This window comes from Giraffa tippelskirchi, chromosome X (genome assembly GCF_054371585.1).
Source record: "Giraffa tippelskirchi isolate mGirTip1 chromosome X, T2T-mGirTip1v1.2.pri, whole genome shotgun sequence".
NCBI lineage: Eukaryota > Metazoa > Chordata > Mammalia > Artiodactyla > Giraffidae > Giraffa > Giraffa tippelskirchi.
In genome coordinates, this window is record NC_137289.1 from 104,008,799 (window position 1) to 104,021,934 (window position 13,136).

The following is a 13,136-nucleotide window of genomic DNA, read 5'->3' on the forward strand; positions in this document are numbered from 1 at the left end:
ATTGACAACACCAAATGCTGAGAAGGATCTGGAATAATAGGAACTCTTGTTCATTGCTAGTGGGAATGCAAAATGGTACAGCCACTTTGGAAGACACTTTGGCAGTTTCTTACAAAGCTAAATATAATTTTACCATACAATTCCATCAATCAAACTCTGGAATTTACCCAAAGAATCGATCATTTATATTCCCTCAGATGGGCTTTCCTGGTTGCTCAGACAGTAAAGAATCCATCCGCAATTCAGGAGACATGGGTTCGATCCCTGGGTCAGGAAGATCCCCTGGAGAAGGGAATGGCTCCCCACTCCAGTATTCTTGCCTGGAGAATTCCATGGACAGAGGAGCCTGGTGGGCTACAGTCCATGGGGTCACAAAGAGTTGGACACAACTGAGTGACTAACACTTTTCACTACTTTTCTTTTGCACAAAACCTGCATACAGATGTTTCTAGCAGCCTTATTTATAATCTCCCAAACTTAAAAGTCACCAAAATATTCTTCAATAGGTGAACTTATAAATAAACTGTGGAACATCCAGACATTGGAAAATTCTTCAGCACTGAAACAAAATGAGATGTTAAGTAATATAAAGACATACAAGAACTGTAAAAACAAAAACAAAACCACAGAACCCTCAATTAAATAGAGTTAGGAGACCAGAAGGAGGAGCCCTCATGCCCTATGAGGATAGCTGAGCCCAATAGAAAAAAGGACTTCTTCCCTGGCAAGAACTCTGACAAAGAAAAGTCATGAATTCTGTTTACATTAGCCCTCCCAACTTTCTTTTCCTCTCTATAAAAGTGTTCTCCCTTCCTTGCTGTGGGAGGACTTCCACATGACTCGCCATGGTTACTGACTCCAAATTGCAATTCTCTGCTGATCTTGAATAAACTCATTTTTGCTTGAGAGATATCTGATAGTCTACTTGTTTTAGGTCAACAGAATCTTAAATGCACATTACTAAGTGCAAGAAGCCAATCTGAAAATGCTACGTATTCTATGACTCTAACTATATGACATTCTAAAAAAGGCAAAACTATGGAGACAATAAAAACATCAGTGTTGCCTGAGCTTGGGTAGGGGTAGAATGAATAGTTGGAGCACAGAGGATTTTTGAGGCAATGAGAATACTCTGAATGATACTATAATGATGGTTACATATCATTAGATATAAATATTTGACCAAATCCATAGAACATACAACATGGAGGATGAACCCTCATGCAAAGTATGAACTTAGGGTCATTATGATGTGTCAATGTAAGTTCATCAGTTGTTATAAATAGCCCACTCTGGTAGGGGATGTTGATAATGGGGAAGGCTATTTGTGCATAGGAACAAAGTATTTGGGAAATCTATGTACCATCCTCTCAATTTTGCTATGAACATAAGACTTCTCAAAAGTATAAAGTTTTTTTTAAGTAAGTAAGATGGTAAATAAATATCTATAATAAAATGATTGATTAGTTTTAAAAAGAAATGTTATGAACAACTTCACACTTACAATCATGACAATTTAGAGAAAATTGACCTTCAAAATCCACCAACTACCAAAACTTCAATAAAAATTAAATAACTGATATGAATAGTTCTGTATCCATTAAAGAAATGCAATTCATTATGTAAAAACTCCCCTCCCCCAAAAAATCTCTGGGCCCAGATGGTTTCACTGGAGAATTCTACCAAACATTTAAGGAATTAACACCAATCTTATGAATTTACACAATTTCTTCCAGAAATGGAGGAAAAGAGAAGATTTCTAAACTCATTTTATGCGGTCAGTATTATCCTGATACCAAAATCAAAGAGAGAAAGAAAAAATAAATCTACAAACCATTATTTTTCATCAACCTAAACATAAAATTCCTTACCAGAATATTAGCAAACCTAAGCCTGTGCATGCTAAGTTGCTTCAGTTGTGTCCAACTCTTTGCAACCCTCTGAACTATATAGCCCACCAGGGTCCTCTGTCCATGGGATTCTCCAGGCAAGAATATTGGAGTGGGTTGCCATGCCCTCCTCCAGGAACCTAACCCCATGATGCACTAAAAATTATTCACCATTTCCAAGTGGAATTTATTTCAAGGATCAAAGTGATTCAGCATTTCAAAATCAATGATGATAATACACCATATGAACAGGTTAAAGAAGAAAACTTATATGACCACATCAACTGATGTAGAAAAAGTATTTAACAAAATCCAACATACATTCCTGATATAAACTCTCAGTAAGCTACGAATAGAAGGGAAGTTTGTGAACCTAGACTAAGGGCATCTATTTAAAAATCCTATAGTTAACATCATACCTAGTGATGAAAGACTAAACGTTTCCCCACGAGAGTAGGAAAAAGCAAAGATGTCCACTCTCACCACTCTTAATATATTTCTGGAAGTTCTAACCACTACAATAAGACAAGAAGAGGAAATAAGGCATACAGATTGGGAAGGAAGAAATAAAGTTGTCCCTGTTTGCAGATGACATGATTGACTACATAGAAAATCCAAAGGAATATACAAAAAACAAAAACACTGGAACTAGTAAATTCAGCACTGTGGCAGGATATAAAATCAATACACACACACACACACACACACACACATCATATTTCTACATGAACACACAGAAACCAAAATCAAAACCCAATGTAATTTACAATGTATCCAAAGAAATTCAAATACTTAGGTATACACTTAATAAAATATGTACATGATACATATGCTAAAAACTACAAAATGTGATGAAAGAAATCAAGGACTTAAATAAATGTAAAAACATACCATGTGTAGAAAAGACAAATATCATACAATATCACTTACATGTGGAATCTAAAGAAAGAATACAGAGGAACTTATCTACAAAACAGAAACGTTACTGATGTAGAAAACTAGTATATAGTTACCAGGGAGGAAGGAGGGATAGGGATAAATTGGGAGACTGGGATTGACATATACACACTACTGTATATAAAAAGAAATAACAATAAGGACCTACTCTATAGCACAGGGAAGTCTACCCAATACTCTGTAATGGCCTATATGGGAAAAGAATCTAAGAAAGAGTGGATATATGTATAAGTCTAACTGATTCACTTTGCTATACACCTGAAACTACCACAACAGTGTAAGTCAACTATACTCCAATAATTAAAAAAAAAAAATACCATGGGTTCAACATAATAAAGCAGTCAATTCTCCTGAAATTATTATATAGACTTAACACAGTTTCTACCAAAGTCTCAGCAATTTTTTGTAGACATAGGCAAGCTTATTCTAAAAGCTATTAATAATTAAAAGCTACAGGTCCTAGTATAGCTAAAACAATCCTGACATGGAAGAGTAAAATGGGAGTAATCACTTTAGGGTTAGGGTTAGGGTAATCACGTTACTCAATAAATCCTATGATATAACTGGAGTGATAAAGATCTGTGCACAGATGTTCATAGAATGTTTTTCCTTAATAGCCAAATAACTACATACAATCTAAATGTCTTTCACTGGGTCAATGGTTAAACAAATCATGGTACATACATACCACAGAAACAAATGATGCAGGCAACATCTTGGATGAGTCCCAAGGGCATGCTGGGTGGGAAAAAAACTACTTTCAAAGGGTACGGTTTCATTTATATAATTTTGAAATGTCAAAATTACAGAAATGAAAAAGAGATTAGAGATTGCTAGGTTAAGGACCAAGGAGGGAGAGTGGGAAAGAAATAGATATAGCTATAAAAAGGAAATCTGATGTATCCTTATTGTGCTAGAACTATTCTGTATACTGTCTGTATATTCTGTATATTGGGGTGGTATACACAAGAACCTACTATGTGATAAAATTCTACAGAAGTAAACAAACACTGAGACACACATGACTACAGGTAAGCTTGGGAAATCTGAATAAGATAGGTGAATCAATGTCAACATTCTACTTAAGGCACTGCATTGTCTTACAAAATTCTACCGTTGGAGGAAATAGTAAAGTCTGCAGGGGATCTCTGTATGTTAATATGCAATTATCTCCAAAATTTTCTATTAAAAAATATCCTACCTTTTTTTTCAAAATAATACTGCATCATAAATAACTTGTTTGTTGGCTGCTAATCAGGTTTGCATGAGACCTCAGGTAGTAAACAGCTACAGGCCACTGGCTCAAACTAAGCTGAAGGAGATATGCTTTTTGATGTTTCCAATGGTCAGTCGTTGATCACACTGGGACACACTTGACACTTTCCTAAGGAGTTATCTGACCTCCTGTGAACTCCCTGGTGCTGTTAATGTGTAAGCAGACTGCTTCATGAATTGGCAGACAAGACTTGGGAAGGGATTGGATAGATCTTGAAATAAATAGTTGATGGAACTGAGCTGTTTCCACTGAGATAAGATGACAGGATGATATCTGGGATCAGATCCCCAGAGGGCTGTTTTGGGACAAACAAGTGACTGTGTTGTCTGGGGTTCTAATGGTAAGTGAAGATTGGATCAACATTTGACCTCAGGAGTGCTTTATAGATGCAGATAGCGGCTTGGCAGAAAGAAGGACCAACTGAACTGTCCAATGATGAGATGTGCTACTTTTGGATATAGAGAGTGTCCTATTTTTGGAAGCATTTAAGCAGAAGTCATTGAACATCTCAGAAATGTGGACATTTCCTTTCAATGTGCAGATTCTAATACCAAAGTAATCATGTAAAACACAGCTGCTGGTATTTAATTGCAACACATCTCTTGTTCCCTCACTGGCTTTTCTTTTTTTCCTGACTAGAACCTTCTCTTCTGTGATAATTGGAAGGGAAATAAAAAGTACTCTGAGGTCTTGGGATCAATGTTCTATATATACTGCAATCTCTGCAGGAAAATTCAAGTTATTATTGTTTTGGGTGGCATATAGGGACACAGAACCCTGCAATTACCCCCTGGACTAATCTGAGAGACTGATACGGACACAAGATAACCTTTGTTGCATTATGAGAAATACCAATTGTTTCCATATCTGCTTTTCCTAATAAACTGTGAACTCTTTCAAGGATACCATATTTTACATTTTTTTTAAAGTTCTTCCTACATCTAGAACCTTACACGTAGTGGCTTCTCAATAGTTTCTCCATAAAGTGTTTCTCAGGCATGATGAGATGGTTTGCGGTGTAGTTTGTATAACAAATGAAGGCTGGCATTTCTTCCCAGGAGGAAGAAGGTGCTGGCCTCCACTTGCTTTTTTGTGTGACAACTAAGGTAGATAATGTGACTATTTCAAAAGATAATCTCTCTACCATTTCCTTCATTTAATGGCAACCAGAGAGCTAAAACAATACTTTAAAGATCTGAGCTTTTCACAGAGCTCGTAGTGCTGGACACATGAATCTGGTTTGATGTCTTAGGTATGAAAAGGGTGGAAAGGCTGTGGATATTTTCTTTAAGCTGAGTCTGGTGGGTTGGTGGATGGGGGAGGCATTTATAAATGATCAGGGCCAACTGAATGACTTAACACACATAGGGCCTTCTAAATTTTTGAAAACCTTGTTGATATATGTTCCAGTATGGCATTCTCTGCTTCCCACCATCCTCCTCACTCTTGGGAGTAGGGGTATTGGGGTGGGGGAAGGAGAGGGCAATGTGTTGTTGGTCATTCAAAAAAGGAAATAGGAAATCCAAAGAGGCTGAGTTAGGAAGAGAAAAAGAAGAGGCCTGGGACCAGAGGAAGGTGTCCTAAGGAAGACTGGGCCTTCTCTGGCCCCTTGGTGAAAGGATAGGAACACCCACGGCCAGGAGTCTGGCCTTGTAGCCTATTTGAATGGTGGGGAGGGGTACCCTGGGACACAGTAGGAGCCTAAGTCTCAGCACAGCCAGACACCTGTCAGACAGTCCTTCCAAGACTTCCCCGTGGATGGCCCTGCTCTCAATGGGATCTCTCCCAGAATGACATTAGTAAGATAACACGGCCTTCAGAACGAGGTGGAGGCGGGGTGGAGGGTAGCCTAAAATTAGCCCTCTGGATCTATTCAGCCAGACTGCAGGCAGTGTTATTAACAGTGGAAACTGGGGGCTCTGCCTGCTTCAGCCCCTGGGGCAGTAGGGGGCTCCCCTTGGAGGGGCCACCAAGGCCCAGTGCTTCGCAGAGGTGTAGGGGCAGCCTGGTGAGTACCTGGAGCCTAGAATATGACGATGCTATAAGGAAGAAGTGAACTCTTAGGGCTGCCAGCTGGTGAATCTATGATCACCACCCTTTGTAGTCTGTTTCCACTGGGTCTGGTTTCTGGTGGTGCTTGGGAGGTCAGTGAGGAAACCTGCCCACAGAGAGAAGGATGGGTTCCAGCTGTGTTTGTCCCAGGAAAGTATGTCTGCCTGGGCTCTGGGATTCAAATGGGCCTACTTCTTCAGGGAAATTGCTGCAGTTATGCAATACAGGAAGGGGGGAGATTTGTCTTTGTGTCCTTGTTTAGTATTTGTGAGTATGTGTGGATGCAGAAGGGTAGGCTCAAGGACAGAAAGGCAGAGCTCCTCGATGTGGAGGGGAGGGGAAGATGAGTATTAAAAATAGTCTATTAATGCTTGGCAGACTATTCTGGGGCCCACTGAAACCAGCCAGTCTCCCAAAGGAGTTCTTAAACTAGAGTCACAGACACCCCCACAAGAAGGCCTTAGATAGAATCCAAAAATACAGATGATTTTATTTCCCCCTAATCTAACTGAAATTTATTACTTCCTTCAAGGATGAGTGCAGGCAGCAAATAGCAATCATATTACTAGTTCCTGTAACTTGGTCACCAGAAGAAATCATAGATATTTCCTTTCATATTACAGTTGTGACAGAGATCTAGAAATGTCATTTGTGCTCACTATAACTTAGAAATTATTAGAACTTGTGATTTAATGTGTTAATAAAGAACTTTTACTACATCATGCAATTTAAAAAATATTTCAATAGCTATTTTTCAATATAATTGGTTTCCTTTCATTCTATATATCTTATGGATGGGGGGTACACATATGCCTGTGGCCGATTCATGTTGATTATGGCAAAAGCCATCACAATATTGTAAAGTAATTATCCTCCAATTAAAATAGAATAATTAATCTAAAAAAGAAAGAAAAAATTAAAAATCATTCTGAGATGGGGCCAGAGACTTAATGAGATTATCACAGGGGCTGATGTCACCATAAAAGAGTTTAAAACCCCTGTACTTTGGGAATCAGAAGAAAGATCCTTGCACAGGATGGCCACACATAACTCTGAGGTTAGACAATAGATGACTTAGATTTTCTTATCCTATCTAATGAGATGAGATACAATTCACTCAAGTACCCAAGGCTGCTGGGGTTTATGTCTTGTTCTCCCTCTGGAGGCTCATTATATTGGCCCTGCTATAGGCTCAAAATATGGTAAGATCTTCAGCATTTCCCTTCACACTCCCTTTCCTCTTCATTTCCCTGAACATCACTCCCCCAAGAGTAAGATAGTAATATTGTAAAATAGTAAGATTTATTTTATTTAATGATTTCATAAAGAAATTATTTCTTTACAAATCATATGATTAAGGTCCTGGAATCCAGCATGACCCTCAAACCTGAGGATTCTGGGAGCTACAATACAACTTCTTGAGGCAAGGAGGAGGGATATATACCACTTTTCAGGTGGTATTAGAAAGGACAGGATGGGGAGTAGGGAAACCTGGATTCTATTCCATCTCTAAATTGAAGTTATGAAGCTTTAACCTCAGGAGGGAGCAGCAGTCATAGAAATTGAAGACCTAAGTAATAATAATAATCATGGTGAAAACAGTTACTGAGTACTACATTCAAGTGATATTATAAATATTTAAGATGTATTAGCTCATTTAATCCTAACAATAGCCCTCTGAGACAGATACTACTATTACCCTATCTTTACAGATGAAGGAATAGACACAGAGAGATGAAATGATCTGCCCTAGGTCACACAGCTACTAAGTGGTAGAAATGAGATTGAAACAGAATCCTAGACCATGTTTTACTACTTCCATATATGGACTCCCAATCTGCAGTGGGGACAAAACAGATCCACACAGAAGGAGTTACGATACAGTGTAATGACTGCTATAGTGCTATAAGAGCAAAGACTCAAGGAAGTAACCCATCAGATGAATTTGCATGTGAAAGAAGGAAGCATGATATATATCAAGAGCCATAATTTCTCCTCCCTTATCAATGGATTTTGGAGTATAAGTAGAGGAGTGGTACAAAGTAAGGCTGGAGATTTTGGCCAAGGTTTTCTCATGAAGGACCTGTAAGCTTGGCAAGGCATCCGGGCTATACTCTGTAAAAAAGGGGAGTCATTAAAGGATTTAAAATAGGGGATTGGCACAGACAAGGTTTATATTTTTAAGTGATCACTTTAGCCATAATAAGAAGAAATTATTGAAAAAGTAAACTAGCTAGTAGACTACTGTAAGAGTTGATGCAAAAGATGATAGAGGCCTAGATAAAGTACTGGCAATGAGTATGAGCCTGAGAGGGGTAGCCTATGGAGGTCTCTAGGAAGTAAAATCCATAGGATTTGGTAATCAGTTAGATGGGGGTGGGAGAAAGAGATAAAGAGGCCTGACCTTAGTCTTGGGTATTTGGCTTGGTTGACCAGTTGGATGATGAGGAACTGAGATGTGGATCTAGTTTGGTGATGGTGATGGTAGTAGTGATGGTGTAATACTGCTGATTTTGAAGTAGCTGAAAGAATCCAATAAATACATACCTTTGCTGAAGAGAGAGCTGGGGTACTTGGAGTAGTGGGCTTTAAATCATCCTGATAAAGGTGAAAGCTATAGCTCTAGAAGAAGGAGAGAACATGGAGAACAAAACTATTTCAGGAGAGAACAGAAGGGGGGAAATCAGAAGAGTGTGCTTGCCAGGAAGCCAAGAGAAGACTACATAGAAAGAAGTGGCCCGATGTTCCAGAAGAGTCAGAAAAGGAAAGATCTGAGAAATACCCAGTAGATTTAACCACAAGGATGACTTTTAAAGAACTATTCACTGTGTGATTAAGGGTGGATGGAGCCACTGCAGAGGGTGGAAAAGTGAATTGGAGGTGAAGAAGAAAAGAAAGGTAGCTAGAGTAGGACAAAGGACCATAGAAGTGTTTTGTTTCCAAAGATGACTGAGGGAGAGGAACTAGTGGAGAGACTGAAGGCACAGAGGAAGTTCACCTGAAGATCTAACATGTAGTAGCTCTGTTTCTCTTGGGGCTTCCCTGGTTGCTCACCCAATAAAGAATTCGCCTGCAATGCAGGGGACTTGGATTTGATCCCTGAGTCAGGAAGATCCCCTGGAGAAGGAAATGGCTACCCATGCCAATATTCTTGCCTGGAGAATCCTGTGGACAGAGAGGCCTAGTGGGCTACAGTTCATGGGGTCGCAAAGAATCAGACATGACTTAATGACTAAGCATACATGCACGCACACTTTTTCTCTTAACAGTTCCATGAGGCAGGGACAATTATTTCTGTCTTATAAATGAGGAAACTGAATCCCAAAGAAGGGAAGAGACTTGCCCAAAGTTTAGTCAGATAGAAAATAGGGGTGCTGAGTTGCAAACTTAGATCTGCTTGATTTCTAAAATCCTCTTATTATAATTGCACCCCCAAAAATGGATAAATAATAAATATATGGAGTTGATGCTGACTTATAGGGTGAGCTAAAGTTGAGGGAGACCCATCCACCCACCTCACAATTTATTCTATAAGGTGTATATTCGAGGTCCCAGGCTAACAAAGAGGGGTCAAGGTCGACAGTGAATAAAAGGAGGTGTGTGGCCCTGAGCCCAGGGTTGCAGGGTATGGGAGAGGATGAAGACTCAACTTCTGAAAAACCTACCAGCTTATCCTGATGACATTACAAACTGAGGTGGGTGACTTTGACTTTGGAGCATTACAAACAGGACAAGAAAGGTCAAAGCATTAGGTTGAGTCAGTCACTGGGCGATGAGTGATTTTGTAGAGCCTGAAGGTAATGAAGAGACAAGAGCTGAGGGTTGGGGCAAGGCTCCAGGCTGGGTACAGCGGAGAGGATGGAAAAATGCTTGACTCAGAGAGATGAGAAAGATTGAAGGCAGGAGGAGAAGGGGGCAACAGAGGATGAGATGGTTGGGTGGCATCACCAACTCAATGGACATGAGTTTGAGCAAACCTTGAATGATAGTGAAAGACAGGGAAACCTGGCATGCTATAGTCTATGGGGTTGCAAAGAGTTGAACACAATTTAGTAACTGAACAACAACAGCAGGGAGATGGAGAAGCCATAGTTTCCAAAGAGTTGCTGGCAATCAAAGGGACTCCTGGATTGAAGTAGTCCTGGTGTAAAATCTAGTTGTCAACAGAGAGGAAGACTTGCCCTGGAAACCTCAAATATTTCTTACTATCTCTTAAGTTTGTTTTACTTGAAGTGTATTTCTTATAATGTCATTTCTTTATTTAATCAGTGAATGCCATTCAGCATCCATTTCCTGAGCAACTCTATTGCCTGAAGCATGGGTACTGAGTCTGAGTGGACATCACATATTGAGGGGCTATGAAGAGGTTGAAAAGTAAAAGTGAAAGTTAGTCGCACAGTTGTGTCTGACTCTTTGCGATCCCATAGATTGTAGCCTGCCAGGTTTCTCTGTCCGTGAAGTTCTCCAGGCAAGAGTACTGGAGTGGGTTGCCATTGCCTTCTCCCAGGGATCTCCCAACCCAGGGATCAAACCCAGGTCTCCTGCACTGCAGGCAGATCTTTACCATCTGAGCCACTAGGGAAGCCTGTGAAGTGGTTGAATCTCATCTAAAAAGCTGAGAGGTAGAGTTGAGAGCCTGCTCCCATAAGACTGATGTCAGAATATTCAGGGATGACCGCTTGACACCACAAAGCACTATTCTGTTGGCCTAGCAACTGCCAGACCAGAACCACCTCATTAGCCCACACATTCTGAACTAAGATGCATCTACCAACTCCCTAGCCATGATGTAGGCTCTGCTGGAAGTGGAGGAATAATAAGATGGATACAGGAGTCCTCACCTTGGAGTGTGCACACTGATGAAGCACAGATAAGTGGAAATAAGATGTGAAAGTTCATAGCTAAAGCCTAGTTGTAATCCTTTAGAATCACTGAGAAGGAGAGGAGATTAGGGAAGGCTTCCCAGAAGTAGGAGTTTGAAGGGTAGGCAGAACAACATATGCAAAGGTACCAGGCTGTGAAATGACCTGATCTATTTTGGCAGCCATCTCTAGGGTCTGAAATAAGATGGAGTAGGAGTTAGAAGTGGGGGGCCAATGAGTGAGGAGCCTGATAGTGAAGGATGGGGGAGCAAGCATCCAGGCTTTTGATGGCAGCCCTCAGTCTCCTGTTTTTGTCACCCACAGATCTGGCATATCCTCCTGCTCATAATGAGAATAGTTTTGCTCCAATCAGCCAAGGTGAAAACCTCATGGACATCACCAAGATCTTCTCCCTCCTGCAGCCTGATGAGGAGGAGGACACCGACACAGGAGAGAAGCAAGCTCTCAATCAAGCAGTGTACAACAATGATTCCTATACTTTGGACCAGCTTTTGTGCCAGGAGCGTTACAAAAGATTTATCAACAGTAGGAGTGGTTGGGGTGTCCCTGGGACACCCTTGCGCTTGGCTGCTTCTTATGGCCACCTTAGCTGCCTGCAGGTCCTCCTGGCACATGGTGCTGATGTTGACAGCATAGACATCAAGGCACAGACACCACTTTTTACCGCCGTCAGTCATGGCCATCTGGACTGCGTGCGTGTGCTTTTGGAAGCTGGTGCCTGTCCTGGTGGTAGCATCTACAACAACTGCTCTCCTGTGCTCACAGCTGCCCGTGATGGTTCTGTTGCCATTCTTCAGGAGCTCCTGGGTCATGGTGCAGAGGTCAATGTCAAGGCAAAACTACCAGTCTGGGCATCGAACATAGCTTCATGTTCTGGTCCCCTCTATTTGGCTGCAGTCTATGGTCACCTTGATTGTTTCCGCCTGCTTTTGCTCCATGGGGCAGACCCTGACTACAACTGTACTGACCAGCACCTATTGGCTAGAGTCCCACGGCCCCGCACCCTTCTTGAAACCTGCCTCCACCATAATTGTGAGCCAGAGTATATCCGGCTGTTAATTGATTTTGGTGCTAACATCTACCTTCCATCTCTTTCCCTGGACCTGAACTCACAATATGATAAAGGCACTACATTGCTGGTACAGGCCCGAGGTGAGTGTCAAGCAGACCAGCTCTAATAGGTCTCATGGCTTGGAGGTCCCAGGGACACAAATCACCCCCAAGTTAATATTTCTGGGGTGAATTGGAGAAAACACCATTGTCTTCCCTTTCTTGGGGCCCTAGTAGAAAAGAGGTTACATATTCCTTTTTAGGGAAAGGTTCACTAAGATGAGGTAAGGTTTACACAATCCCAGTGTATGGTTCTGGCTCTGCCAATGACAGTTTTGTGGCCTTGAACATGCCCTCTCTAGGCTTCAGTGTGTCCCCATCAGTACCATGCATTTTAGGGCAGGGAGGGGGACATTGCTTAGAAGGGAGAGAGCAGTTAGGGCTGCAGTAGCCAGGGCAGGATGGATGTAGGCTTGGGTGGGAGAACCACACTGAAAATTGCTTCTCAAAACCTGTTTTTCCTTACTGTAGCCACTCCACGGTCACTACTATCGCATGCTCGTTTAGTTATCCGCAGATCCCTGTGCCACACCAGCCAGCCACAGGCCATCGACCAGCTGGATATTCCCCCCACGTTGATTAGCTACCTCAAACACCAACTATAACCTTGCCGCCTGCCCAGAAACCTACAATGCCTCCAAGATATCACTTGGGGACCCAGGTAGCTGGAGGGAACTACAGCTCTACGCACTCATCCAAAGCTGCTCTCCTGTATTATGCTCCACAATAAAATCCTCAGAAAATAATCCTGGGGGCTGTTGTGTCTTGTGTGTGTTAGTTTGGGGGGGCACAGAGTTCACTGGGGGAAGGTGTCTGGTTGGTCATGGGGAAGAATTATACTGATCTGGCATTCAGCAGACATAGGAGCCTGACTACTGAAAGAGAAAACTAACCCAATGGCCTATACCTCCCCACCAAAATCCTTGAGACAATTGGCACTGTAATGTCCTAGGAGCAAGGTCCTGAAGA

At 41.4% G+C, this 13,136-nt stretch overlaps 1 protein-coding gene across 1 annotated transcript in view; it reads left to right on the forward strand.

Annotated features, from left to right (window-relative positions):
* The window catches only part of LOC145536368 (phosphatidylinositol-3,5-bisphosphate 3-phosphatase MTMR8-like), a 221,919-nt gene extending 209,006 nt beyond the window's left edge, over positions 1 to 12,913 (forward strand). The window contains 3 exon segments of the mRNA XM_081565575.1: positions 11,361 to 11,417; positions 11,420 to 12,209; positions 12,639 to 12,913. Coding sequence (XP_081421701.1) covers positions 11,361 to 11,417; positions 11,420 to 12,209; positions 12,639 to 12,772 — 981 coding nt within the window. The 3' untranslated portion in view covers positions 12,773 to 12,913.
* The last annotated feature ends 223 nt before the right edge of the window (positions 12,914 to 13,136 follow it).